The following is a 25,900-nucleotide window of genomic DNA, read 5'->3' as shown; positions in this document are numbered from 1 at the left end:
CATGTATGGTTGGGGAATTGAGATCCCTCAAGCTGCTCAGGAAGGCCATAGTAGAAGAGTGAAAAGTTCACAAGTTCTATTAACTACAGACAAATTTCTGAAAACGTCCCAGCAGTTCCAGTAAGATGGAAGCAAAATAAAGTTTTTTCGGGTCATGCGGGCTCTGGAGGCATCTCGGCTCCAGTTCTGGGGATCGAACCCGTCCTGCACTCCTGGGGCGGTCGCTCGGGTTGTGTCCTGACTCTAACCCCCGGGCCTCCTGGGGGTCGAGGTCAAGGAGACAGCCCTTGCTGGACCCTGCGTTCAGAAAGGTGCTCACAGCGGAAAGACCGGGCAGCCTGGCCCCTTAGAGGGTCGCACCTCCTGTGCTCCGCAGAAGGACGCCCACGCCGGCGGTGGTCATGACAACGAGGCCGACGTCATCTGCGCAGGCGGCCTAAAGCCAGGCTGTCGTCAGAGGGTGGGGCTTGGGGGGGGTGCGACAACGCGGGTCACGTGGGAAGGGGCGGAGCCTGCGCGGGGCTGGCCGGAGCGTGTCGCGAGCGGGCGCCGAGGCTCGAGCCTGGGACCCGAGCGAAGGCCGCGCCGAGGCCGCTGGGCCCCGCCGGGCCGCCCCAGCCGCCGCCATGGGCAGTGAGTAGCGGTGGTAGGCCCTTCCCGAGGGCGCGGGCCCCGACGGGCCGCAAGCGGGGGGCCGGCTCAGGCCCGGGGTCGCCTAGCCTGTGGGCCGGGGAGGCGCGGGCGTCTGCGGAGGGCGCGGGCCGGGGGCCTCAGCCGAGGCTCCTCCAGCTGTGCGAGGCTTAGCCCGGGCCGGCTGCGGGGCTAGGACCGGGAGGCCTGGGTCTGCGCATCTCAGTGGGTGGCGTGGAGCGGAGGACGGCGCGGGGAGGCCATTGGTTTTGGGGGCGGGGAGTTAAGGAACCAAGAGACACCTGGACCACTTTTAATTTTTCAAGAGCTTAGGAAACTCATATTTTTATTCCCAAATCAGCCTTGGAATATTAGTTGTGATGAATGAAGCTCCCTGCCTTGTTTCATTTTTTAAAAAGTGATGCACGGCGTGTATTTTAGGGGAGGAAAGGAGGCGATTGGTGGCCTAGCGTTTTCGTTCAATTTTTCATTCCAGTCATTCTGTAGCGTTTACTGAAAACTCAACGTGTGTCAGGTCGTATACGCCTTAGGGACAAGGCCTTATATAATGGGAATCTTTCGAGGGCCCTTCCCCAAACCCTCAACACCACGTATCTTCACAAATATACTTACCTAGCCTTTGGGGTGATTGTTAGATGAACGGATTACCGCAAACCCAAGCTGTGCACCCACTGGCCTGCTAACTAGTGGACATTTGCGGAAAGCTTAGAAGGAATAGGAGACCCTTGGTCTTGAATTTGCAGTATGAAGCGTTAAATTCTACAACATAGGAAGAGTGAGGTGGCAGACAAAAAAGCATTGCTTGAACATGAATATTCCAACACAGATGACCATAAACCAAGAAATCTGGGAGGGTAGCTTAGGTTGAAGTGGGAAGGAAAAGGGTTAAGGGGATTCTAGGAAGTTTCCTGATGTGATTGACATTTGTTTTGTAGTAGAGATGAACACTTTGATAATATTCAGATTTGCTTTCCTAGTCGTCTTAAATGGTACTCGGGTAACAAATAACCTGCTTATGAGAATTTATGAATTCCTCTGTCAAACATCAGTGGCCGCCATCACTTTGAGAGATTGTATAAAAAGATCATATAGTCAAATCAACTATACTTCAGTAACATAAATTCAACAACAACAAGAGCAACAACAAAAAAGATGTTTTAGTCAACTTTTGGCTAACTGGCTGAAGTGTAATTGCTCATGTCAGTTTTAAAACAATTTCATGATGTTAGTACGTAGAATCCTGTATGTGTAAGGGAAGAATGATCTTAACTAATAACCTAGTTGTGGATTTTTGTTTTTCTGCACATTACAGACACTAGCAGGGCTGAATGATTATCACCTTCATCCTCCAGTTCTTTGGCAGGACTTGACTTCTCAAATTATAGCCATGCCAGAAGAGTGCCTATCCTGAAGTTTGGTCTATCTTACTTTTATACATTATGAGTTGTCTGGGAAAACAGTACTTTCTATTGAAATGTAGTCATCATTCTCTGGGCTGAGGATTGAACATACACAAGTACTTTGAGGTTTTCTTATATGGGAGAGCATCCAAGCAATGAATAGTGACTTAATGAAATGAAGTAGAGATTGTATACAGTACTTTTAAAAACCTGTCTAGGCAATTCCCTGGTGGTCTGGTTAGGACTTGGCACTTTCACCGCTGGGGTGTGATATTTCTCACTTATGCATTTCAGCATCTTTCAGTCCCAGATTGTCAGTCCTGCAGTTTCAGCTCATTTCTTGTACTTGCATCCTCTTATGGCCCGTTTCCTTCCATGATGCATGTTCTTGTTGGTTGACTGCTTTTGCTCCTTTTGATGTAGAGATGCTGACTGAATTACTCCTTTTCTGTATATGTAAAGGGGTGGGATTCAAGCATGAGGAAGCAAATTACTTTGAAATGGAGAGCATTATGATTAATTCATTTTGGGGGTGGGAATGGGATGGATTGCCATTAAAAGAACATTTTGATTCTGCAAAAATAAAAATCTTTTTTAAAACTTTGTAATAGGGGCATTTATTCTTTTTTTTTTTTAAACAGTCAAATTTTTAGAAGTTATCAAACCTTTCTGTGCAGTTCTACCGGAAATTCAGAAACCTGAAAGGAAAGTAAGTACAATATTTTTGTAATATAGGGGGTAGCCAAGTGACTTACTCTGTTAAACTAGCTACATTGATTTATTTTCCTCAACCTTTTTCTGGTTGTAACTGGAAAAATGCCTGTTCCTTCTCTTCACAAGAGGCATAAAAGTGAAGAAAACTAGTGTAGACCTTTTAAATCTAGATAGTTTATCTCATGGTTTCCACAGCAACTGTTCTCTAAATTGTAGCATTTCCAAGCCTTATGTTTCTTTGGCCTGTGTGTTAGATAAGATACAGTGTTCTCCTGCCTATTATGATCCACCACACTAGAAATGACCCAGTCTCATGGGTCAGTTTTCACGCATACCAACATACCAACCGTTTCACATAAATGGATCGCAGCTGGGCAGGTGAATACCTCTCATTTCTTGATTCATTCAGTGCAGAGAAAAAAAATCACAAACATGCATTCAAAAGATGGAGACTGCATCCATTTGTTCTTCCATCCATCATTGTGGACTTTTGGAAGTAAGGCATTTCGATTCTAGAAATATTGTTAATCCCAGATGTTCCTCTTTTACTGTACTTTCCATTTCTCATGGAACTAACCAGAATAGGGACCAGAAAGAGATAAGTAAAACTTTTTGTTAAACTGTTTTATAATATTCAGAAATATATTTCTTTTTTTAAGTTTATTTGAGGTTATAAAACAGTTGTTCCCATTACATGTAAGGTATGCTAAGAAACTATAGCTTTTCATAGTCTATGAAATACTCACCAAATAATATTACAGACAGGAAGACAAATACCATATGATATCACTTATTACAATAAGTGATGGCTTTGTGTAGTATGGTGTTAACTGAAATGTGTGAATATTGGATGTGTGTCTTTTTATCCTTTTCAGTTTCAGCTAACATGGTGCAGTGTATTAAGGCCTGCCTGTATTTAAACTATAGTACTTAGGTCTCAGATCCAAGTAAAGAAAGATGCTTGAGAAGTTTAGCTGTTTGCTTTAGCTGCTACTCACTAGGGTGAGAGTATTTTAAGAGTAAATAATAAGAGCATGTCATGATGGAGAATGCTGGTTAAGCCTTAATATGCGTTTTTGCCTTTTTTTTATATTTGCTGTTTCTTGGTTTTGATTGGTAGTTTTGTATTTTGTTGCACAGATCCAGTTTAGAGAGAAGGTACTATGGACTGCTATAACTCTCTTCATTTTCTTAGTATGTTGTCAGGTATGTAACCAAACACTGAATAAATGTCTGTACTGTTATTCTCAGGTCTTGGTTGGTTATAATTTGAGAAGCTAATTTTAGTTCAAATAGTAAATACACTGAATTATTTTGAGCATTATCTTTTTAGAAAATTATTTATTGAAGTATAGTTGATTTACAGTGTTTCTGATGTATAGCAGATACTGAATATAGGATATTGAATGGACTATAATTCCCTGTGCAATACAGTATTTGTTTATCCACCCTGTGTATACTAGTTTGCCTCTGCTAATCCAAAACTTACATTTCATCCTTCTCCCCTAGCCCTTGATAACCATAAGTCTGTTCTCTATGTCTATGAGTTTGTTTCTGTTTTATAAATACATTTATTTGTGTTATATTTTAGATTCCACATATAAGTGATATCGTATGGTATTTATCTTCCCTGTCTGACTTACTTCACTTAGTATGATCATCTGTAGGTCCATCCATGTTGCTACATTCTTTTTAACAGCTGAGTAGTATTCCATTCTCTCTCTCTCTCTCTCTGTGTATACAGCCCATATCTTCTTTAATTCATTCCTCTGTTGATGGACATTTAGATTGCTTCTGTGTCTTAACTATTGTACATAGGAGCATCATCATTATACATACAACCCACATCTTTTATTCATTCCTCTGTTGATGGACATTTAGATTGCTTCTTCGTTTCATCTATTGTACATAGGAGAATCATCATTTCAATCTGAGTTGATAGTGAAATGATTCTTCTACTGTGTATTTCTTTTGGTTTCCTAGTGGGTTTGAACATATTTTCTCTTTTTCCCTTAGATTTCAGTTAATGATCTTTATTCATTTTCTTCTTAAGATTTTAAAACTTGGTTTATGACAAGTTTTTATATATAAAAGTGTTAAACCTTTGACAGTTATCGTGCAGATATTTTTCCTTTTTGTTTGCTTTTAATCATGTTGTAAATAGCATGTTTTAATTATAAATCCTCCAAAGCCAAACCATTGTATTTGCTTCTACTGACCAGCCCTTAAACATTTTGGGTTGCTCCCATGTCTTGACTATTGTAAATTGTGCCACTATGAACACTGGGGTGAATGTATCTTTTTGAATTAGAATTTTTACCTTTTCTGGATATATACCCAGAAGTAAGATTGCTGGATTATATGTTAGCTCTATTTTCAGTTTTTTGAGGAACCTCCTGTTTTCATTTTACATCAAAGTATAGGAAGGTTCCCTTTTCTCCACGGTAAGATTTTAACTTTTACTTCCTTTACAAATGATATTGAGCAGCTTTCTCATATACTAATTGAGTATTTGTTCATCTTTTGTAAAGTGTTTTCTCCCCAGATCTTTTTCCTGTTAAAAAAAATTGCATTATTGTCCCATTAGTGAATTGTATGCCTTTTAAAATATTTTCTGGATATAAGTCCTTCATCAGATACATGTATTGTGAAGATTTTCTCCTGTATTCATCTAAATAGTTTTAGCTTTTATGTTTTGGTCTATGGTCTGTTCCAAGTTAATTTTTATGTATGGCATGTGGTAAGGTTAGGGCTCATTTCTTTCTATATGGACAGGCCAGTTGAAAAGGCTATCCTTTCTCCATTGAATTAACCTTGGCATCGTTGTTGAAAATCAGTTAGCCATTTAAGCATGGATCTGTTTTTGTACTCTCAGTTCTGTTCCATTGATCATATTCCATCATTATGGTAAACCATAACTGTTTTGATTACTGTAGCTTTAGACTGAATCCTATAATTAGGTTGTAAAAGTCATCCAACTTTGCTCTTTCTTCTCAGAATGATTTTGTCAGTTTTCAGTCACTCATTTGAATTTTAAAATCAGCTTGTCAGTTTCTTTAAGAAAGCCTACTGGGATTATGATTTTTATTGGTTTGAACTTATTGAATCGTCTAACCCAAGGGTCTGCAAACATTTTTTCTGTAAAAGGCCAGATAGTAAATATTTTCACCTTTACAGCTAGAACCCAAGAAAACTCAAGAAGAAGAAACATAACTTGAGTTATATTACTTGAAGAGTCACATTTCTCATGACTTTTCTTGCCCTTAATTTACGTATTTTATGTTATTTATTATTATTATTTTTTTGTAATGGATTTACAGAGTTGCCAAGCTGTACCTTTCTGTCTTTCTCATGCTTGGGGATTCTGCCCAGGACCGATGATTTCTTGGTTCTCTTTCCACTGAATCTCCAACAGGTTTATTTTCCCTTCCCAGATACAGTTTAAGGGTTTGGGGTCTGTCGTTCTCCATAGTATTTTTTAGCTTGAGAGAATGGAGGGAGGTGAGATCAGCTGAGAGAAATGCCGTAAATGGGCTCGTCTCTCTCATTAGACTTTTGTTAGTGTCGTCTTGTGAGGGTCCTCTACCCAGCAGATGCCATTAGCACCCCTTCAAGTTGGGACAACCAAAATTGTCTTCCTAGACAATTCCCAGATATCCCCTGGGGGACTAAGTTGCCCCAGGTTGAGAACCACTCTTTTCTACTTATTACCACAACATAAACACATCCTGATACTAATATAAGCTTCATAGTATAATTAAAAATATTTTTTTTCATAGTATAATTTTTAATGGCTGCATTCTACTGTGTATACTGTCTTCAGTCTTACATTTGGAGCATGGCTTTGGCTGTCATTTGTACCCATAGCTTTGCAAAATTATTCTGTGACTTGGTAGTTATATCCTAAACTTTAAGGATAAAGAACATTTTCTTTAATTGCAAAAAACATGAAATTTATCATCTTAACCATTTTATTTTATTTTGCTTTTTATGTAAAGCATTTAATCAGTACCTGAGAGTTTGAAAAGTTTGAAAGTCTAGTCGCTCAGTTGTGTCCGACCCCATGGATTGTAGACTACCAGGCTCCTCCGTCCATGGAATTTTCCAGGCAAGAGTACTGGAGTGGGTTGCCATTTCCTTCTCCACATCTTAACCATTTTAAGTGTGCAGTTCAGTAATGTTGCATATATTCAGATTGTGTGCAGCACATCTCCATACTGATAAGGAGTATTTCACCAGTAAAATTTACTGGTGAAAAGTACTGATTTCCATTGTTTGTATTTTCCCTAAAAAAACTATACATTTAAAGTATTCTTGTTTGGTTAGAGAACTTGAGAAGTAGTGTTTTTTTAAGTATTGCACATATTGAGTGAATGCATTATTAAGTTCAAACTTAGTTTGTATAATACATTTTTCATGAACTATTTTATGTAATCTTATAGATACCACTGTTTGGAATCATGTCATCAGATTCTGCAGATCCTTTCTACTGGATGAGAGTTATTCTTGCATCCAACAGAGGTGTGTGCTGCTTTTCTTTTGCCTCCATACTAGTGCATCGTCTTATATTTTTATTGAATATTTGTATTTCTTCTGTGAGTGGACTTGTTATAAATCATAGGAAATGACTGAGTGGTTTAAACATAAAACTGAAATTTATTGGAAGGATACTAGTTATTTTTGAAATCCAAAGAGGAGGTAGAATAGCTTAGCCTTGGGGAGAGAGAATCAGACAGTCTTCAGACCTCAGCATCAGGGGCTAGCTGGGAACCTTGTCTTTGATTTAGCTTCAGCAGCTCCTGGGTTCTTCAGTTCTCAGTTCATAATTCCAGGTTACCACAATTTACATCTGACCCAGCCAGCCTTGTTTAGAGTTTCAGGGTTACTTAGTATAGATTTGGGTGCTGGGATTTCCTCCTATGTTGGTATTTTCCTGAGAAAAGAACATTACTGGGAGTGGCTGTGCCATTTATCTCTTTTTTCTTTTTCTTTTTTTTTTTTGGAAGGGATAGCTATATTCTCTGTGTTGTACAATACATCCTTGAGCCTGTCTTACACCCTGTAGTTTTTAACCTCCCACTCCTCAACCCCTATATTGTGCTCCCACCCCCCAGCCCTACCCTCTAGTTTGTTCTCCGTATCTGTGAGACTGCTTCAGTTCAGTTCAGTCGCTCAGTTGTGCCCGACTCTTTGCACCCCCATGGACTGCAGCACGCCAGGCCTCCCTGTCCATAACCAACTCCCGGAGTTTACTAAAACTCATGTCCATTGAGTCGATGATGCCATCCAACCATCTCATCCTCTGTCGTCCCCTTCTCCTCCTGCCTTCAATCTTTCCAGCATCAGGTCTTTTTAAATGAGTCAGTTCTTCCCATCAGGTGGCCAAAGTATTGGAGTTTCAGTTTCAGCATATGTCGTTCCAATGAATATTCAGGACTGATTTCCTTTAGGAAGGACTGGTTGGATCTCCCTGCAGTCCAGGAGACTCTCAAGAGTCTTCTCCAACACCACAGTTCAAAAGCATCAATTCTTCTGTGCTCAGCTTTCTTTATAGTCCAACTCTCACATCCATCCATGACTACTGAAAAAACCATAGCTTTGACCAGATGGACCTTTGTTGGCAAAGTAATGTCTCTGCTTTTTAATATGCTGTCTAGGTTGGTCATAACTTTTCTTCCAAGGAGCAAGTGTCTTTTAATTTCATGACTGCAGTCACCATCTGCAGTGATTTTGCAGTGAGACTGCTTATTTTGTTATTATATTCACTAGTTTGTTGCATTTTTTAAATTGCACATGTAAGTGATACCATATGGTATTTGTTTCTCTGGTTGACTTATTTCGCTCTTGTTATTTGTTCATTTTAAAATCCATTTGTGAGAGTTCTTTGCCTCTTAAAGATTTGAGCTCTTTGTTACTTGCGTCTGAATATTTTTCTTTTAACTATTATCCTGTCTTTGGCCACATGGAGGTTTCACAGTTGTATCTAATCATATCGTCCATCTTTTTCCTTGTGGTTTTTAGGTATTTTGTCATGTTTTGAAAGGCTTTTTCTCTTCCAAGACTATGAACATATTCACTCCAAGTACTTGTGCTTTTTATCTTTTATGGTTAAAATTTCTAAATATCTGGCCTTTATTTTGTTGGAAGTCATGAGATAGGGAATCTAGGCTTAATTTTCTATACATGTCTAGTCATTTGCCAAGGTCCATTTATTCTTCTTTTCCCTACTGAGTTGAAGTGCCATATTTCCTAAATGAAATGTTCATTAAGTTTGATTGGACTAATTTTTGGACTAGATTTATTTGCAGTTTAAATTTTGGTGATTTGATGTAAAAAGACATCTACCCACCTGCCTACTAGTTTTAACAATGACATGTTTTTATCTCTTTACCATTAAAGAAGTATTTGAAAACACATGAAGTCCATTTAAGATGAAATCTTTCTCATATTAAAGGCACCTTTTCAGCATTTATAAAAGTCAGGAATTAAGGTTGTGATGTGACAGAACGACCAATGGAAACGTGGTCTTGGCTATATGGAATTGTTAGTTTTGCATATTATCTTACATGCTTGGTGTATTTGGTTTTCTTTCTTTCTTTTTTTTTTTTTTTTCTAAAAGTGTAATGCTTATTTTCTACAATGAAAAATTTTAGAAAATAGAGGCAAAAAAAAAAAAAAAAAAAAAAAAAAATCCATAAACCCACTGAGTAAAAATAACAATAAAAACATCTTTTTAAAAAATTTATTTTATTCAAAAATAGTTGATTTACAATGTGTTAATTTCTGCTGTACAACAAAGTGATTCACTTATACATTTACATACTTTTTTTTATATATTTCTTTCCATGATGGTTTATAATAGGACACTGAGTATAGTTCCTTGTGCTATACAGGAGGACTGGAGCACAGAAGGACCTTGGCGTTTTATCTTTTCTATATAGTAGATTTTATCTGCTAATCCAACCTCCCAGTCGATCCCTCCCACCCCTCTCCCCCTTGGCAACCACAGGTCTGTTCTCTATGTCTGTGACTCTGTTTTGTAGATAAGTTCATTAATAGTACAAGCATCATGATAGCCAAACTAAAATAACAGGAGATGATTTTCCATTTAAATAGTCAATCAAACTCTACATACTATTTTTTGAGTACTTTTTCCTATCCAGTATGTCATTAACATTTTTATGCCATTAAATATTCTACAACATTGATTTTGATGACTTTTTATATAATTTTAGATTTTGAATTGAGAGAGACACAACTATTCTTCAGTATCATTTCTTACTAGCTTGGTATTTAATTTTTGGACAGTATATAATTTTAAAATTCTGCATTAAAATGTTTAGTGTAAATTTTAAGAACAGTGATTTTGGACATAAATCTTGGACTATTTCTTTCAAATGGTTTCACAATTTAAGTTTAGAATTTACAGAAATTTACATTTTTGTGGTATTTATAGTAATTTTGAGTCAATGTGTTGTGAGATTGTGTTAATAAATCATTAACAATCTCATTAACACAAATTCTCACTAATCTCTATTGGGTATGTGCTATGCGTGCTAAGTTGCTTGGTTGTATCCGTTGGGTATAGTAAAGATTATTTACTTCTTTCCCCTTCCTTTACAGGAACTTTAATGGAATTGGGTATCTCCCCAATTGTAACATCTGGTTTGATCATGCAGTTGTTAGCTGGAGCCAAAATCATTGAAGTTGGAGATACACCCAAAGACAGAGCCTTGTTCAATGGAGCCCAGAAATGTGAGTATCAGTACAACTAAAGAGTCTTTCCCAAATTTGAGAATTTTGTGGTAAAGGTGTTTTTCTAGTCTTTCTTTACCTTTGGTTGTAAGTATGTCCTCCTTTCCCCCGTTTTTGTCAGTATTTGGTATGATCATTACCATTGGGCAAGCCATTGTGTATGTCATGACGGGCATGTATGGGGATCCTGCTGAAATGGGTGCTGGAATCTGTCTTCTTATCATCATTCAGGTAAGAAATCCAGTTTTTCATACAGAGATAACAAAAAAAGTTTTTTTTTGGTAACAATTCTTTAGATGACTAATATAGTCATTTTCTTACTTTTGAATTATTTTACTTAATTATATTTTGATTATTGAAGTAACATATAAGTTGTATTGATGTAAAAAATTAAAATTTATTGTAATAAAGTGTAGACATGTAATAAAAGAATTACGGCTCTATCAGCTGTATTTCACTGATTCTAAGATGCACATTTTGATGTCTCTGAAATCAGGATGTTTTCTTAGACCTGATGGTCTGTTACCCGTGCTGTCAGCCAGGCAGTCATTGTGATGGTGGTCACTGCCCGCATGTGTATGTCAGCTTGGTCACAGCTGTTTGTATCATCCTTACATCACTGGGTTACGTACATTGTTGATACAACATGCTGTTGGGTTTAATTGCTTTTTAAAATGTCTTGCAACAGTCTACTGTGATTTGTTATTGAACAGTTACTATATATAAACAGGCACAGAAAGAGCAAGCTAGATGATAAACATCTAAGTCTAAACTTTTTTATAAGCAGACAATAAAAACTCTTTATAACAGGTTATTGTCATAGTTTAACTGTAGTATTTTTTCCTTTCTTAGTGGCACACATAATAATGTTACAAATAATAGTATCTTGTAATCAGTGAAATACCATATAAGCACACATGTATATATCCTGTGGGTTTTTTAAATGGATATGTTGGAATAGAATTTTTAAAGGCCAGCATCATTTTTCCTCCACTAAGAATCTTAAAATGTGTAAAGTTTGAAGGATATTTGAGGACTCCATTTTTCTAATGCAGTCCTTAAAAATCCTTTGGAGAAGTTAACCCAGGAATGCATTGTATTTAAGTTATCTAATAGTATTTACTATATTTTGAAAAGAAGCTTGTGTTAGTTAAACACTGAACATCTAGGGTCCTAGTTATCTAGGAAATGCCTCTTGTTCACTCTGTGAAATTAGGATTAATTTAGGAAAACATTTTTTTAGTGGTCAAAAGATTAAGATCAGAAAAATAGTTTAAAACACTCTTTTACTAGTGTGTGTATACATATATATATATATGTATTGAGAAATGTTACCATTTTCAATTGGCATGGTTAACCATCTTTTTTAATAGGAAACCTTACATGGGAAGCAAATCATAGTAAGAAGATTGGATAGTGAGTATGAATTAGACCAAGCAGAAAGGGATTGTTGCGGTATTTATATGTTATTCATTAACACATATCATAGGGCTTTTCTAAATGAAGTGGAAATATTTTGTCTTTTTCAGGGGAGGCATTTTTAATGGACTGTAAGGTAGTTTTCTGAGCCCCTAGTGAGTTCCCATTTGGAACAAGGTACATTTCTTTAAAGGATAGCTTTGTCATTATTTCTTTATTTAAAAAACACCTTGAGTGGCAAACTTAAAACCCCTGGGAATTAGAGGAAGAAGTGTTACAGTAGATGGGGAGAGAAGGTCCTCTGGAAACTGGTTTTAGTATCTTTCAGTACTTCAGTGTAAGGATGCTGATACACCAGTTCTTGCCTTATTTTGTTTCTATGATAGCATTCGCTTTATGATCATAGTTAGAATAACCCTGCTCTTTAAAAGACACTCGGAATTGGCATCTATCTAGCTCTTAGAACATTATACATCAGTAAAACTTTTCTAGTGTTTTAGTAAGGGCATATTTATATTCTTAGGAATTTCAGCTGACCACTTCTAGGGTAAAGTATTGACTTCTTGAATAGTCAGTTATGAATTTGAATTGATAGAGAAAATGGAGTTAAGCTATTTTAATTTTTCAGTACCAGAAATCAAGGAGGAGTTAAATTTCTGGAACAAAGCAAATAAAGTGGGTATATACTAAGTTGTTTACATAAATTCAGGTGCACAAATATTTGTCCTGTGATTAATTCTTCTAGTGTTAATGTATAGAGAAATTTTTCGTGTTTGATGATACATATGGGTAGTGACCCATTGCCTCTTTTTAAGGCATTGCTAACATTGAAAATGTGTGGATTCACTGAAGAGATATGATTGGATCAGTGTGTTTTCACCTAGAGATTTTGAAAACTGTTTGCATGCTGTTATGTAAGGTATTTCTCACCTTAATTATTCTTGTTTCGTTCACATGGTCAGTGTTTTTCCACTATTGAGTTTTGGGATCTAAATAGGGGGTCTTGATTACAGTTTTCAAAAAGAATAGACAGTATCAGTGTGCATGGGACAGGGTAGAGGTAAGTATTATTTGGTCCAAACTGAGTTGTGTGTGTGTGCACACATGCACGCATGAGCAAGGCTGAGATGTTAGTGTTATTTTTATACATACTTTAGAGGTTCATATGTACTGAACACTCTAGAAAAGCATGCAGTTAGTATTCAGGTTTTTATCACTGTTCTAATCAATGAGATGCTTTCAATTCCTGATTTCTCATTCCCTTCTCATAGGCATGCATGCTTTTTTTATTTTTAATCATCATTTATCTTAATCTTTCAGTTACAGAAACCATTTCTCATTTATTTCCTGTAATTCCTTTGTCCAGTTAGAGAGGCATGAGTTTGTTTTTACTGGGTATACACAGATCACCCTCCTGTCTGATGGGCGTGGATGTGAACAGGGTTTTGAAGAATTGCTGCTGTTTCAGAGCTGCTTGTGTGACCTTAGGCAGGTCATTTAATCAGAAATCCATGATAGCACTTTCTGGTTGGCCAGTGGTTTGTGGACCACTGTCATGCTCCATGCGGTGTGGGCTTCTGTATTTCTGATGAGGAGTATGTACCTGTTACATAATCATGGTCAAAATAGCATCTCAGTAGTTAAGTGCTAGCTTGTCTTTAATCTGGTCAGACTGGTAAACTTGGTTTTCAAACAGTAAAGAATTTGTGAGCTCTCTTAGAAGTTTTGAGAATTTTACCTTTTTTACAGTCCATTGAAATTCAAACTGAAAGACTATAAGTAGACAAATTAGGCTCTGTACAGCCATTGAAATGACAACTCAGAAAAAGAGAAAACAGAGAAAATGTAAGGTAAGCATACTTCCAGCGGTGTACTGGGAGGGAGTCGTTTGACCACAGAGGTCACTTGCAAAGCTATGGATTATTTCTGATTGGTACATACTTTTACTGAAATGTCTTCTCCAAGAGGAAAATTAAGAATTTTCAATTTCACATAAGTTAAAGTTAGTATGCTTTCATTTTTTAAAAAAATTATAAGCTTAACCTGGTGAACCCTTAATTGTCTCAGGTTTACATTTTGTCATTGTATGTATGCATTGTTACATTGTTATAATCTGTGGACATATTCATGGTCTACTTTTCAACTCCTTCTGTGTATATTTTATATTATGTATAATACACATATAAAATATATAATACTTAAAAAGTATATCAGCATAGTTCACATGCTCTTCCTTTAATGGCCTGTAATATTGCATCTTGTTATCGTAACATGTTTCATTTGGTTTTTCTCTTCCTTGAAGCTATTTGGAATGCTCTCAGTTTCTTGCTGTCATAAATACTACAACTGTAAACATTTTTGTTTTAGGGTACTTCTCAGTAGGCTTTATTTAAACATTGTAGAGAAATATAAATATACTTTAAAAGTCAAAATGTCAGCTTTAAAATGTGACAACATTTCCAATCCTCTGATTTGCAGAACTGGCTTCCAGTGAGGGTTGAAAGATGCAGAGAATCATAATAGTGATACTGCAATAGCTAGGTTTTAATGTTGAAAATGCCTGTACTTTGAAAGTAGTCTGTGGTGTTCACTGCCCCTTTCTGAATTTATTCTTGCTTCTGCTTACTTGCATTTCTTTCCCCACAGTTGTTTGTTGCTGGTTTGATTGTGCTGCTGTTAGATGAGCTGCTACAGAAGGGTTACGGCTTGGGGTCTGGGATTTCCCTCTTTATTGCCACCAACATCTGTGAAACCATTGTCTGGAAGGCCTTTAGTCCCACTACCATTAACACTGGCCGAGGTACAATGCACAGGGACACAACTGCATGGGTTTGGCTGGATGTGTGCGAGAGGAGCACGAGGTGGGGGAGCAGGTGGACCTCAGACGCCCTGCTTTGCTGTCCCGGGCAGCAGTGGATGGCAGTTGTTCCAAAGCGAATAAGCGGAGATTGGTGGAGTATGAAGTATTACTCCAGAAGGAATATCGAAATTTTAGCCTCTGCTCATTTAAAAATTCAGTGATTGCAAACACTTAAAAAATCTAATTGTCTAAGCCATTGCTCCAGAAGTCATTAATTTTGACTGATTTCAGCACTTGCAGCAGATGCAAAGGTAGTGGATTAAGACTTTTCAGATGGAGAAAGAAGTGTCATTTATTGTGGCATCAGAGAGCACGAGTGCTTTTGCTGCTCTTCTCCTTGGCTTTGTAATAGCTCCTACATTTTGAAACACTTGACTTTCACCTTACCCACCTCCACTTCTCTGAAATGCCATCCAAGATTTGTAATGATTGACGTCTGACCTGACCCCAGCCTTAAGACAAGCAATAGTAGTGATGGCTTATTAATGTACTTGGTAAAGTGAGCTTGAAGGCCAGCCTGGTAGGGGAATGTTGATCTTTTCGTTCTGACATCTGTTTGCTGCTTCGCTGCTGCTTTTCCCCATCTCCATCCCCCTCCCCCAAAGTAAAGGCGAGGCCAACCATTATGAACTAAATATTTGCTTTGGTTTATTCTTCTTTGACTGTTTTCATCAAGAATAGTCTCTTGAGAAAACTTCAAATTTACGCTAACAAAAGGTACATTTGCCTCAGGGATGTCAGTATTTTTTAGAAGCTCCACACATGGCTGTATCATAAAGAAAACTTAGTTGAATTATTTTGACTGCTGTTTTCTGCCCTGTACTGGAGCTTTAGGGTTGCTTGTTGACTTTGGGACAACTTTGGGTGATGAGGCTGCAGCTGATTTCTATCTTGATTCATCAGGTACGGAGTTTGAGGGCGCAGTCATAGCTCTCTTTCATTTACTGGCCACCAGGACAGACAAAGTCCGAGCCCTGAGGGAGGCTTTCTATCGTCAGAATTTGCCCAATCTCATGAACCTCATTGCCACAGTTTTCGTGTTCGCTGTTGTTATATATTTTCAGGTACGTATACCATCTTTGTTGAAGTAAGTGGGGTGTGGATTTTTATTCTGCTCTTAAAGGAGGAGTATGCCATTTGAATATTAGTAGCTAACAAGTCAGCATTTCAGAATCTAGTTAGGCAAAAGTTCCATTGTTCAGTAGACGCTGAGCTGCAAAGTATCCATGGTTATGAAGTAGAGAAGGATTTCTATTTCTGTGTGTCTGTGTGGAAGGGAGTTTGCTAGCACTGTCTTTGCAGATTTCCTTCTGTGACTGTCCAGATTTGTGCTGTGTGCAGTCCCTGACTCACTCCTGAGCTTCCTTTTTCAGGGATTCCGTGTGGACCTGCCCATCAAGTCAGCCCGGTACCGCGGGCAGTACAGCAGCTACCCCATCAAGCTCTTCTACACGTCCAACATCCCTATCATCCTGCAGTCCGCCCTGGTGTCCAACCTGTACGTGATTTCCCAGATGCTCTCGGTTCGATTCAGCGGCAACTTTCTAGTAAATTTACTAGGACAGTGGGCCGTGAGTATTTCATTATTTATTCTTAAGTATTCAGATTTATTGTAATTTGCATTTCATGCGTATATTTTTACCTGGAAGAGGTGAGCCATAATTGAAGCACTTGCTGTAACATTTTCAGGTTCACTTATCTATAGCACAGTTTATCATTTATTTGGAACTTGTAAGCTTGTAAGCATTGTGAAACTAAGACTGGCCAAGTACTTTGTATTATTTTACATCTAAGAAGCATTTTCACATCTCATTTAAGTGACCTTTTAGGTTAAGATTACAGTTGCTCTTATGAAAATGACTCCCTGTTTTGTAATCTTACTCCACTCTTGTCTCAAATAATGTTTTTTTCAAAGAAACAATTTGCTGATTATATGGGAATCTAAAATCGTCCTTTCCTGCCTCCCCTGCGGTTTTTCATAGTCCGAATGGCAGTAAACTAGTCTGTGATTAGCTGGAGAAAGGTATGTAATTACTAGTGAAGAAAGAACAGAGTTGCTAGAAATGGAATCCAGTAAATTCTGCCTTCCTCTTCATCATAGCTCCTTCTGAAGCACTCCAGCCACATCGTGATCAAGATGTGAGTTATTGCAGATTGAATTTTGACTAGTTAAAATTTTCAACTGACCAAGGAGTATTTTTCCCTCTTAAAACTATAGAATTAGAGAAGAGTAAGATCCTTTATTGTTTTCAGAGTATGTAATTCTAGAATTTGTATTCCCCTGAAGAATTACTTTTTTTTAGTCATTCCTGAAGTATGGTGCTTATTCTGTGCATTTGTCTTAATGTGCTACTTTTGCATTATAAGTTGTAGTGACATAACTTTCTGCTTTTGCTGAAAGCCATTTTTTAAAATATAAAATTTAATAGGATGAGACTGTAACTTGACTGCCAGTTGAAAGAAATAGGATTGCCTTTACCCATAATACAGTTGACCCTTAAACAGTTTGGGCTTCAAGTGTCCACTTAGACTCAGATTTTTTTCAGTAATAAATGCTTCAGTACTGCACCGCCTGCAGCAGGCCGAATCCTGCGATGCAGAGGAGCCATGTACACAGAAGAGTAACCATAACTTATACATGGATTTTGCCTGCGTGGAGGTTCAGTGCCACAACCCCTGCAACTGTTCAAGGGTCAACTAGACTCCTTTTTCACTCATTTTACAGAAATTGGATTATCTGTGGTGGGTGAAAGGGCTGTCCCTCCCCTTAAGAGTTGATGTGCGTACTAAGTAACTTCAGTCATGTCTGACTCTGCGACCTATGGACTGTAGCCTGCCTGCTCCTCTGTCCATGGGATTCTTCAGGCAAGAATCCTGGAGTGGGTTGCCAGGCCCTTCTCCAGATCTTCCCGACCAGGGACTGAACGCATGTCTCATTATGTCTCCTGCATTGCAGGAGGGTTCTTTACCACTAGCGCCACCTAGGATAAACTTTGGCAGTAGTTACTACTGTGATAATTTCACAGTAATAAATCTATACAACTACTCAGTTGTATAGATTGTGTTGTGATCTCAGTGAGATTTTCTTTAAAGAGATGATTGGGAAGTTTAATTTGTCTATACAGGCCATTTGATTTGGAATTAGTGATTCTAGGGGCACAGTAAAGGAGTCATTTGGAAATTGTAATTTCAGGAACAAGACATTTTAATCATTGCATCCAAAAATTGCTTGCCCACCCTGTATGCCCAGAACTTTAATTTAATATAAACAAATATATGTTAATCCCATTTCTTTGACTGTAAGAATTCATAAATGTGTGGATAACAAAATTCAATTACAGATATTTATTAAAAGACTTCTTTATAATAAATATCAGAGTTTAGGCAGCAATGTTTTAGTCTTGTGTTAATATTTCATTTGATTCCATTCTTCATAGTGAAGTGAAGAAATGTGTGTGTACTCTTACATAATTCAGAAAATTTCATATTCTAAATGTTATCAGAGATTGATGTAAATGTAACCATATTCCTGTCTTCAGGAAGAGAAGGAAGTCTTCTCATAGTTGTATTACAATGTTTTTTAAAAAATTGCTCTTTTGTTAGTATATTTGCAATGTTTTTTATGTAATAGACACTATGCCAAAGCCTTTGACTGTGTGGATCACAATAAACTGTGGAAAATTCTGAAAGAGATGGGAATACCAGACCACCTGATCTGCCTCTTGAGAAATCTGTATGCAGGTCAGGAAGCAACAGTTAGAACTGGACTTGGAACAACAGACTGGTTCCAAATAGGAAAAGGAGTACGTCAAGGCTGTATATTGTCACCCTGCTTATTTAACTTATATGCAGAGTACATCATGGGAAACGCTGGGCTGGAAGAAGCACAAGCTGGAATCAAGATTGCTGGGAGAAATATCAATAACCTCACATATGCAGATGACACCACCCTTATGGCAGAAAGTGAAGAGGAACTAAAAAGCCTCTTGATGAAAGTGAAAGTGGAGAGTGAAAAAGTTGGCTTAAAGCTCAACATTCAGAAAACGAAGATCATGGCATCTGGTCCCATCACTTCACGGCAAAAAGATGGGGAAACAGTGGAAACAGACTTTATTTTTTTGGGCTCCAAAATCACTGCAGATGGTGACTGTAGCCACGAAATTAAAAGACGTTTACTCCTTGGAAGGAAAGTTATGACCAACCTCGATAGCATATTGAAAAGCAGAGACATTACTTTGCCAACAAAGGTTTGTCTAGTCAAGGCTGTGGTTTTTCCTGTGGTCACGTATGGATGTCAGAGTTGGACCGTGAAGAAGGCTGAGTGCCGAAGAATTGATGCTTTTGAACTGTGGTGTTGGAGAAGACTCTTGAGAGTCCCTTGGACTGCAAGGAGATCCAACCAGTCCATTCTGAAGGAGATCAGCCCTGGGATTTCTTTGGAAGGAATGATGCTAAAGCTGAAACTCCAGTACTTTGGTCACCTCATGCGAAGAGTTGACTCATTGGCAAAGACCCGGATGTGGGAGGGATTAGGGGCAGGAGGAGAAGGGGACGACAGAGAATGAGATGGCTGGATGGCATCACTGACTCGATGGACGTGAGTCTGGGTGAACTCCGGGAGTTGGTGATGGACAGGGAGGCCTGGTGTGCTGTGATTCATGGGGTCGCAAAGAGTCGGACACGACTGAGCGACCGAACTGAACTGAATTTTGTAAGAGTGAAGGTATTTTAGATACAAAAGTAAATCCTTAAGTTACATAGAATCATAAATTGTAGGTGCTTTGAGCTTAAGACATTGTCATACTTTCTGAGGAGTTTGAAAAGTCACAGAAATGTGACCGTTGATGCTTTTTATTCTTGCTCTGTAGGATGTCAGTGGGGGAGGACCCGCTCGCTCTTACCCAGTGGGGGGCCTTTGTTACTACCTTTCTCCTCCTGAGTCCATGGGCGCCATATTTGAGGATCCTGTCCACGTGGTGGTTTATATCATCTTCATGTTGGGATCATGTGCATTCTTTTCTAAGACGTGGATAGAGGTGTCTGGTTCCTCAGCAAAAGATGTAAGTATTTGGTTTATTTGAAAATGAAAAAATTCATAATTTTTAGGTATCAAATGATAGTTGATACACTTACTTTTGTAATTTAAACTCTTAATTCATACATTCTTCATGAGGTAATGTCACCCCTAAGGAGTTAAAAACTAGTTCCTGAAAAAAAAAAAAAAAAAAAAAAACTAGTTCCTGGAAAGTGAAAAATTCTTAGATTTTTACAATGGTTTGTGAACTTCCAAAGCCCAACAAAGTCTTATTCCTTAGTTCCCTTTATGGAGGTGACAAAAAATAGGTTGGGAAACCTCAGCTTAAGGTACACATAACGTGCTTGTGCAGCACCGTAGCCAGGGAATGGTGTTACGACAGTGCCTACTTCAGCCTTCTTATACTTTACTTGTTATATATGGAAATCACGTCTCATAGAACCTGGTAGTAAAATAGAGTTTGATTTTAAAAATTGTTTTTCTCTTCGCAGGTAGCTAAACAGCTTAAAGAACAACAAATGGTAATGAGGGGCCACAGAGATACCTCCATGGTTCATGAGCTTAATAGGTAAGGAACCTGTGTTCAAACCAGTGTTTGATAGGAGGAGGGGAGCAGGGGAGAGGGTATTACATACAGTACACATGTACTTGGCTTTTTGATCTAGCTTTCATTTGCTGCCAGATATTACAATTTTTAAGTTCATATTTGAAGCATTTTTCCTCTGCTTACCACAAAAGAATAAAAATTTAATGCAAAATTGAATTATTTTCCACATCAAAATAGACACCTGAATTATTGTTTTAATTGAAATTGTGTTCCTTTCACTACTCACCCTTTGTTAAATGCTGTAGGTCAGAGGTTCCCGTTGTTGATTGGCTGCACTAAAAATCACCTGGGAGCTGTTAAAGATTATTGCTATCCCACCTGTACAAGTTGTGATTTACTTTGTCTGCAGTGGGTTCCAGGCAACAGTTTTTTATTTTTTGATAACTTGTTTGAGATATAATTCCAATATCCTGTAATGTAGTCATTTGAAGTATATGGTTTAGTGGGTTGTTTTTAGTATACTTTGAGTGTGTAATGATTACAATTTTAGAAACATTTCCATCACCCAGAAAGAAACCTTGTACCCATTTAGTTATTCCCTATTTCTGCCCAGCCCTCCCAACTCCCAGCCTCAGGCTTTTTATTTTCTATAGATTTGCCTGTTCTGCACATTTCATATAAATGAAGTTATATGTAATCCTTTGTGAATATCTTCTTTCACTTAGTGTAATATTTTCAGGGTTCATCCTTTGTGAATAATATTCCCTTGTATAGCTATAACTGTGTTCAGTTTATCCAGATTGTTTCCACTTTTTGGCTGTCATGAATAATGCTGTTGTGAACATATTTGTACAGGTTTTGTGTGGATGTATGTTTTCATTTTGCTGAGTGGAATTGTTGGGTCATGTAGCAACAGTGTGTTGAACATGTTGAGATACTGCCAGACTCTTTCAGAGCGGCTGCCCCATTCTGCATCCCGCCCCCCGCCACCTCCAAGCATGTCCTCACCAGCACTAGTTCTTGTTTTGATGTTAGCCACCTAGTGGGTATGAGTATTATCTCATAGGTGTGTTCCTTTTTCATTTGGTTTTGATTTGCTTCTCCCTGATGAGTAATGATATTCAGCATCTTTTCATGTGTTAATTAGCCATTTGAGTATGTTCTTTGGAGAAATGTCTCTTCCATCTTTTTGCATATTTAAAAATTGTAATTGGGTTATCTTTTGTTTCTGGGTTTGTAAGATTAAAAAAATTTATTTTGGATGTGTCTTGTCAGGTATATGATTTGCAAATATTTTGTCCCATTCTATGGGTCGTCTTCCCACTTTCTTGATGGCATCCTCTGATGCACAAGTTTTTAATTTTGATCAAGTTCAGTTTTTCTATTTCTGCTTTGTGCTGCTATTGGTGTTTTAGCTAAGAAACCAAGGTCACAAAACTTTATCCTCTTATGTTGATATCTGTGACCACTCTGAGCCAATTTTTGTGTTTGGTGTGAGAAAGGGGTCCAGATTCCTTCTTTTCCATGTAGATAGCCACATGTTCCAGAAGCGGTTGTTGAAAAGGCATTGGTATTTTATTTATTTAGAGCATGGACTGGATTATAGAGAATGGTGAAGTGAACCTCTGGGTCCCAGCTGCACCCAGCTTTAGTTGTTACCATTCTCCGGTTCTTGTTTCCTCTACCATCTTCCCCATCCCCTGTCCTTTTTTTTTTTTCCCTGTCTGGAGTATCTTAAATACAATTGATTGCTTTTTAAATTTCTGGCTGCACTCTGAGGCTTGTGGGACCTTAATATCCCCACCAGGGATGGAACCCATGTCCCTGCATTGGAAGACAGAAGTCTAATTGTTGGACCTCTGGGGAAGTCCCACAGTCCCATTATTTTTAACAGTTCTCCAGGTGATTCCAACATGTTGCCAGGGTTGAATTAAGATCATCCAAATCTTATCACATAAATTTGCTACTTAGGAAAACATTTTGAAATTCACTGTTTATCTAAAAGAGGGAGGTAAAAGGTTACTCACTTACAAACAATATTAAATATTCCAATACTGAAGTGACAGTTGAGGATTCTCCTCTTCTGGCATGAAAATCATGTATTGCCTTTCTTGGCTGTTAACTGGTTTCTTGAAATAAGGGAGCCCGATCATGCCCTTCATCAGTTTTCATCAGCATGTTAACTGGGTGGCCCCAGACGAGCCGTCAGTACTGCGGACAGCTCCCTTTAGTTGCTCACCCTTCCGCTGCTCCGCCTGACTCGGGGTTTTTGTCTTCCAGGTACATCCCCACAGCAGCTGCATTTGGGGGCTTATGCATCGGCGCCCTGTCAGTGTTGGCCGACTTCCTCGGGGCCATCGGCTCTGGCACTGGAATTCTGCTTGCAGTCACTATTATTTATCAGTATTTTGAAATATTTGTTAAGGAACAGGCTGAAGTTGGTGGGATGGGTGCTTTGTTTTTCTAAGTGTTCCAATATTTCTTTTTGTGTGTGTGAAAGGAAAAATATTTGGATGCATTGTTTTTGTCAGATAATGCTGGCTCCCCTTTCCTTCTCTCTCAGTTTGTTTTCAAGTGCTGACCATCCCATTCCTGAGGTGGGCACGGAGCTAAGCCTGTGTGCAGCGTTAGTACCAGCTGCCTTAACACTGAAGTTTACATTACTCATTAAAATACATACATGCAGTGTTGCCTGTGATGCTGGAAACCAGTGTACCCGCCTTGCCATGTTCAGTCATGACGGTGAGATGGTGACGTGGATCAGTTTTGCACATGACATTCAAAATACTCAGTTTCCCCACTTGTTTAAAAATAAATGTAGTTCAAATTGCCACTTTCCAGTATTTTTGAGCTTATTTAACGAGTTCTGGAGCATTTATATCTAATCTATATTTTAGATATAATTACTTTTTATACTTTTTTAACTCATAGTATCCACGTTCCCACCCTCCCCCATTTTATTTATTCCTCCGCAAAGCAGCCACTCCGTCCAGGTGGGCAGAATCAAGCTTTCAGTCCATCTGTCACCAGAAACCACGTTCAGTTCCTCTGCTTGTTTTCCACTCCCCTTTCTTCCTAGGGACAACACAGCCAGTGCTGTTCTGCAGGATTGGCTATGCCTTTGAATTCCAACAGGTCACTTGAGAATACTCTTCAAGATAATATGCCCCAATTTTTTTTTCTTAAATTTCTAAAGCAAACATCAAATTCTCAAGCAATGTCTGTAGTTCAGTGGGGGGTGAACGACGAGTAATTCATGCTAGGAATTTGTGTATGTTGTTGTACTTTACAGCAGCAACATGAGTGTAAACAGTAGACAATAAAATTTTATTTAATAAAACTTTCAGTTGTGTTGGAAAAATAAAGTCTGATATTAAAAGATTTCTAAGATTACTTGTATAGATCCATCGTATTCATACAAAATTCATCCTGAGATATCTACTGCAAATGTATTAGTTGTATCCTAAAAATATGGAGGGACAGTGACCAACAAAATAGCACTTAGTTTTGTGACTGACATTTGGAAAGAACAGGGAAAAAATGTTCTCAGTGTCCCAGTCTCTATCTGAAGCAGCACAGTTTTTCTTATAAGTAATTCATTTTTATTTATTGTGCTTTTTTTATTGTCCAAAAAGATCAAACTTAATTTTTCAAGGATGTCTTTCTCATTAGTATGGTTTTCTGTCATGGTTGACTTTCTTAGTAAGTTCAGGAAGCTTATCTCCTTTAGCTGAGGATCACAAAGCCAACTAATTTCAGGAGCAAGGAGGCAGAGAAAATACAGGCAGATAGAACAGTAGGTATGCCAATTGGAAAGCATCTCCTGGGGGCCTTGGACCACTGTAACCATGGAAATAAGACCCAGTGTTACAGTTGTTTATCCCCAGGGAAGGTGGAAATACTGCTTTTAATCTAAACTTTCAACTTGTAAATACTGATACCATAGGGCCAGCCAGTGAAAACATACCGCCACTTCTCAAACTGACCAAATTTCCAAAGCATAGCCTTTGATACGGAGAACATAAACTGCATTAGGGCTATCACTTCTAAACTGTGCCCTTAGGAAAAGGAAAAGACGCAAAGGACAGGTGGGTTACAAGTCTCTCCCCTGCACCAGCATTTTAGAGTAGCTTTATCAGAGCCATGGGAGTGGTCTTGCAAGAGTGGGCCTGTTTGGAGAGGGGGTCTCTGCTTGGGCCTGTGTATTTTCTGTATCCCTCAGCGCCTCCTGATTTTGAAGGAGTAACAAGAGCCTTGAGTCCTCAAGGGAAAGGACTACAGTCTCCGGAGAATCATGATGCCCATGATTAAAAATAAGGACTTTTTTTTAAAGGTACTGGGGGAAGGCTACCATTAGAGCAACTAGTTGGGGCTGAATCTTCATAGTATACAAACAGAGAGGAGATGATACATATTCACTGGTTCCACAATTCTTCCCATTCTTGTTTAGGATGTACAATATAAACATCTATTTTTGCTCATAAAAATACCTCTAGGTAAGACAGTGAACCTGTAGACAAACTATATTCTGGCATTTTTGTCATTAGGCCCCTGATTTTATATGGTTATGAGGGGCCTGGCTGACCTCTGGGTCCAGGGCTGGAAATAAGATTCAGGGGTAGCCAATGAGAACCACCCAGAGAATTGTGCACCTAACAGGCAGTGATGCTGGAGCCGCTGGAGGCCACACGGGAGCCAAGCTCGAGAGGTAAGAAGATGGCCAGAGACACTGGTGGACTTTGAGGATGGGGGGTGGCGGGACGCGAGCCAGAGACAGTCCCCCGTATTTTCCTTTAAAGAACACACATACTTGCTAGCCATGCTGGCTACACTCATGGTTCAACACCAAGTGAAAGAAACAAAGTCGCTCAGTCAGGTCCGAGTCTTTGTGACCCCATGGACTGCAGCCCACCAGGCTCCTCTGTCCATGGGATTCTCCAGGCAAGAGTACTGGGGTGGGGTGCCATTTCCTTCTCCAGGGGATTTTCCCAACCCAGGGATTGAACCTGGGTCTCCTGCATTGCAGGCAGATTCTTTACCATCTGAGCCACCAAGACAGTGCCCCAAATCATGTAAATCTTGATACTAGGGATACGGTTTTTAGAAACTACTTTTTGAGGTGAGGATAAGAAATGAGGTTCTAAAGTATATACACGTGCTTTTGAGCAGAGCCCTGTATTTTCATTAATGAGTCAACCATTTTTCATTATATAAGAGCTGGTCAACCTCCAGCAGGTAGGTGGCTGTACAGACAGCTAAGTGGAAACATCTGCTTATCACAAATGTTATTCCTATTTTAATCTCCTCTGCTATGTGGATTAATTCCATATAGTAGATAACTCAGTCAGAGAGTATAAGAAAGTCCTTATACAGATGTGGCTTTAAAAAAAAAAAAACCTGACACCTTAAATGGTTATTTGCATACATAGTTTTTAGTGTGGACTGGGAAGAAATGATCTAATTTGGAATTCAGGACTATTTTCCTATGTATCTCCTGGATTAGATTAGAAAAGTAATAC

General features: G+C 38.6%; 1 protein-coding gene across 2 annotated transcripts; it reads left to right on the top strand.

The window, feature by feature from the left end:
- Positions 1–501: 501 nt before the first annotated feature.
- Positions 502–23,214, top strand: SEC61A2 (SEC61 translocon subunit alpha 2). Of its 2 annotated transcripts, none has more exons than XM_070380879.1 (12): positions 502–633; positions 2,693–2,760; positions 3,906–3,971; positions 7,208–7,286; positions 10,389–10,520; positions 10,642–10,751; positions 14,586–14,739; positions 15,703–15,863; positions 16,173–16,370; positions 19,668–19,859; positions 20,326–20,402; positions 22,662–23,214. In XM_070380879.1, exons 1-12 carry the CDS (start codon positions 627–629, stop codon positions 22,846–22,848), a joined length of 1,431 nt encoding a protein of 476 aa, XP_070236980.1. In that variant the 5' UTR covers positions 502–626; the 3' UTR covers positions 22,849–23,214. The 2 variants fall into 2 exon arrangements, with proteins under 2 accessions (XP_070236980.1, XP_070236981.1); XM_070380880.1 differs by having other exon boundaries at positions 564–646.
- Positions 23,215–25,900: the final 2,686 nt, after the last annotated feature.

Source organism: Bos mutus, chromosome 13 (assembly GCF_027580195.1).
Source record: "Bos mutus isolate GX-2022 chromosome 13, NWIPB_WYAK_1.1, whole genome shotgun sequence".
In the NCBI taxonomy this organism is placed as follows: domain Eukaryota; kingdom Metazoa; phylum Chordata; class Mammalia; order Artiodactyla; family Bovidae; genus Bos; species Bos mutus.
The sequence above is the reverse complement of the archived record's forward strand: the minus strand, read 5'-3'. Positions and strand labels throughout refer to the sequence as shown.

Bases quoted from the DNA above. Each gene is read 5' to 3' on its own strand.
- SEC61A2 (XM_070380879.1), top strand. The intron at 10,521-10,641 runs GTGAGTATCAGT...CGTTTTTGTCAG, and splicing joins GTTCAATGGAGCCCAGAAAT to TATTTGGTATGATCATTACC. The intron at 16,371-19,667 runs GTGAGTATTTCA...CTTGCTCTGTAG, and splicing joins ATTTACTAGGACAGTGGGCC to GATGTCAGTGGGGGAGGACC.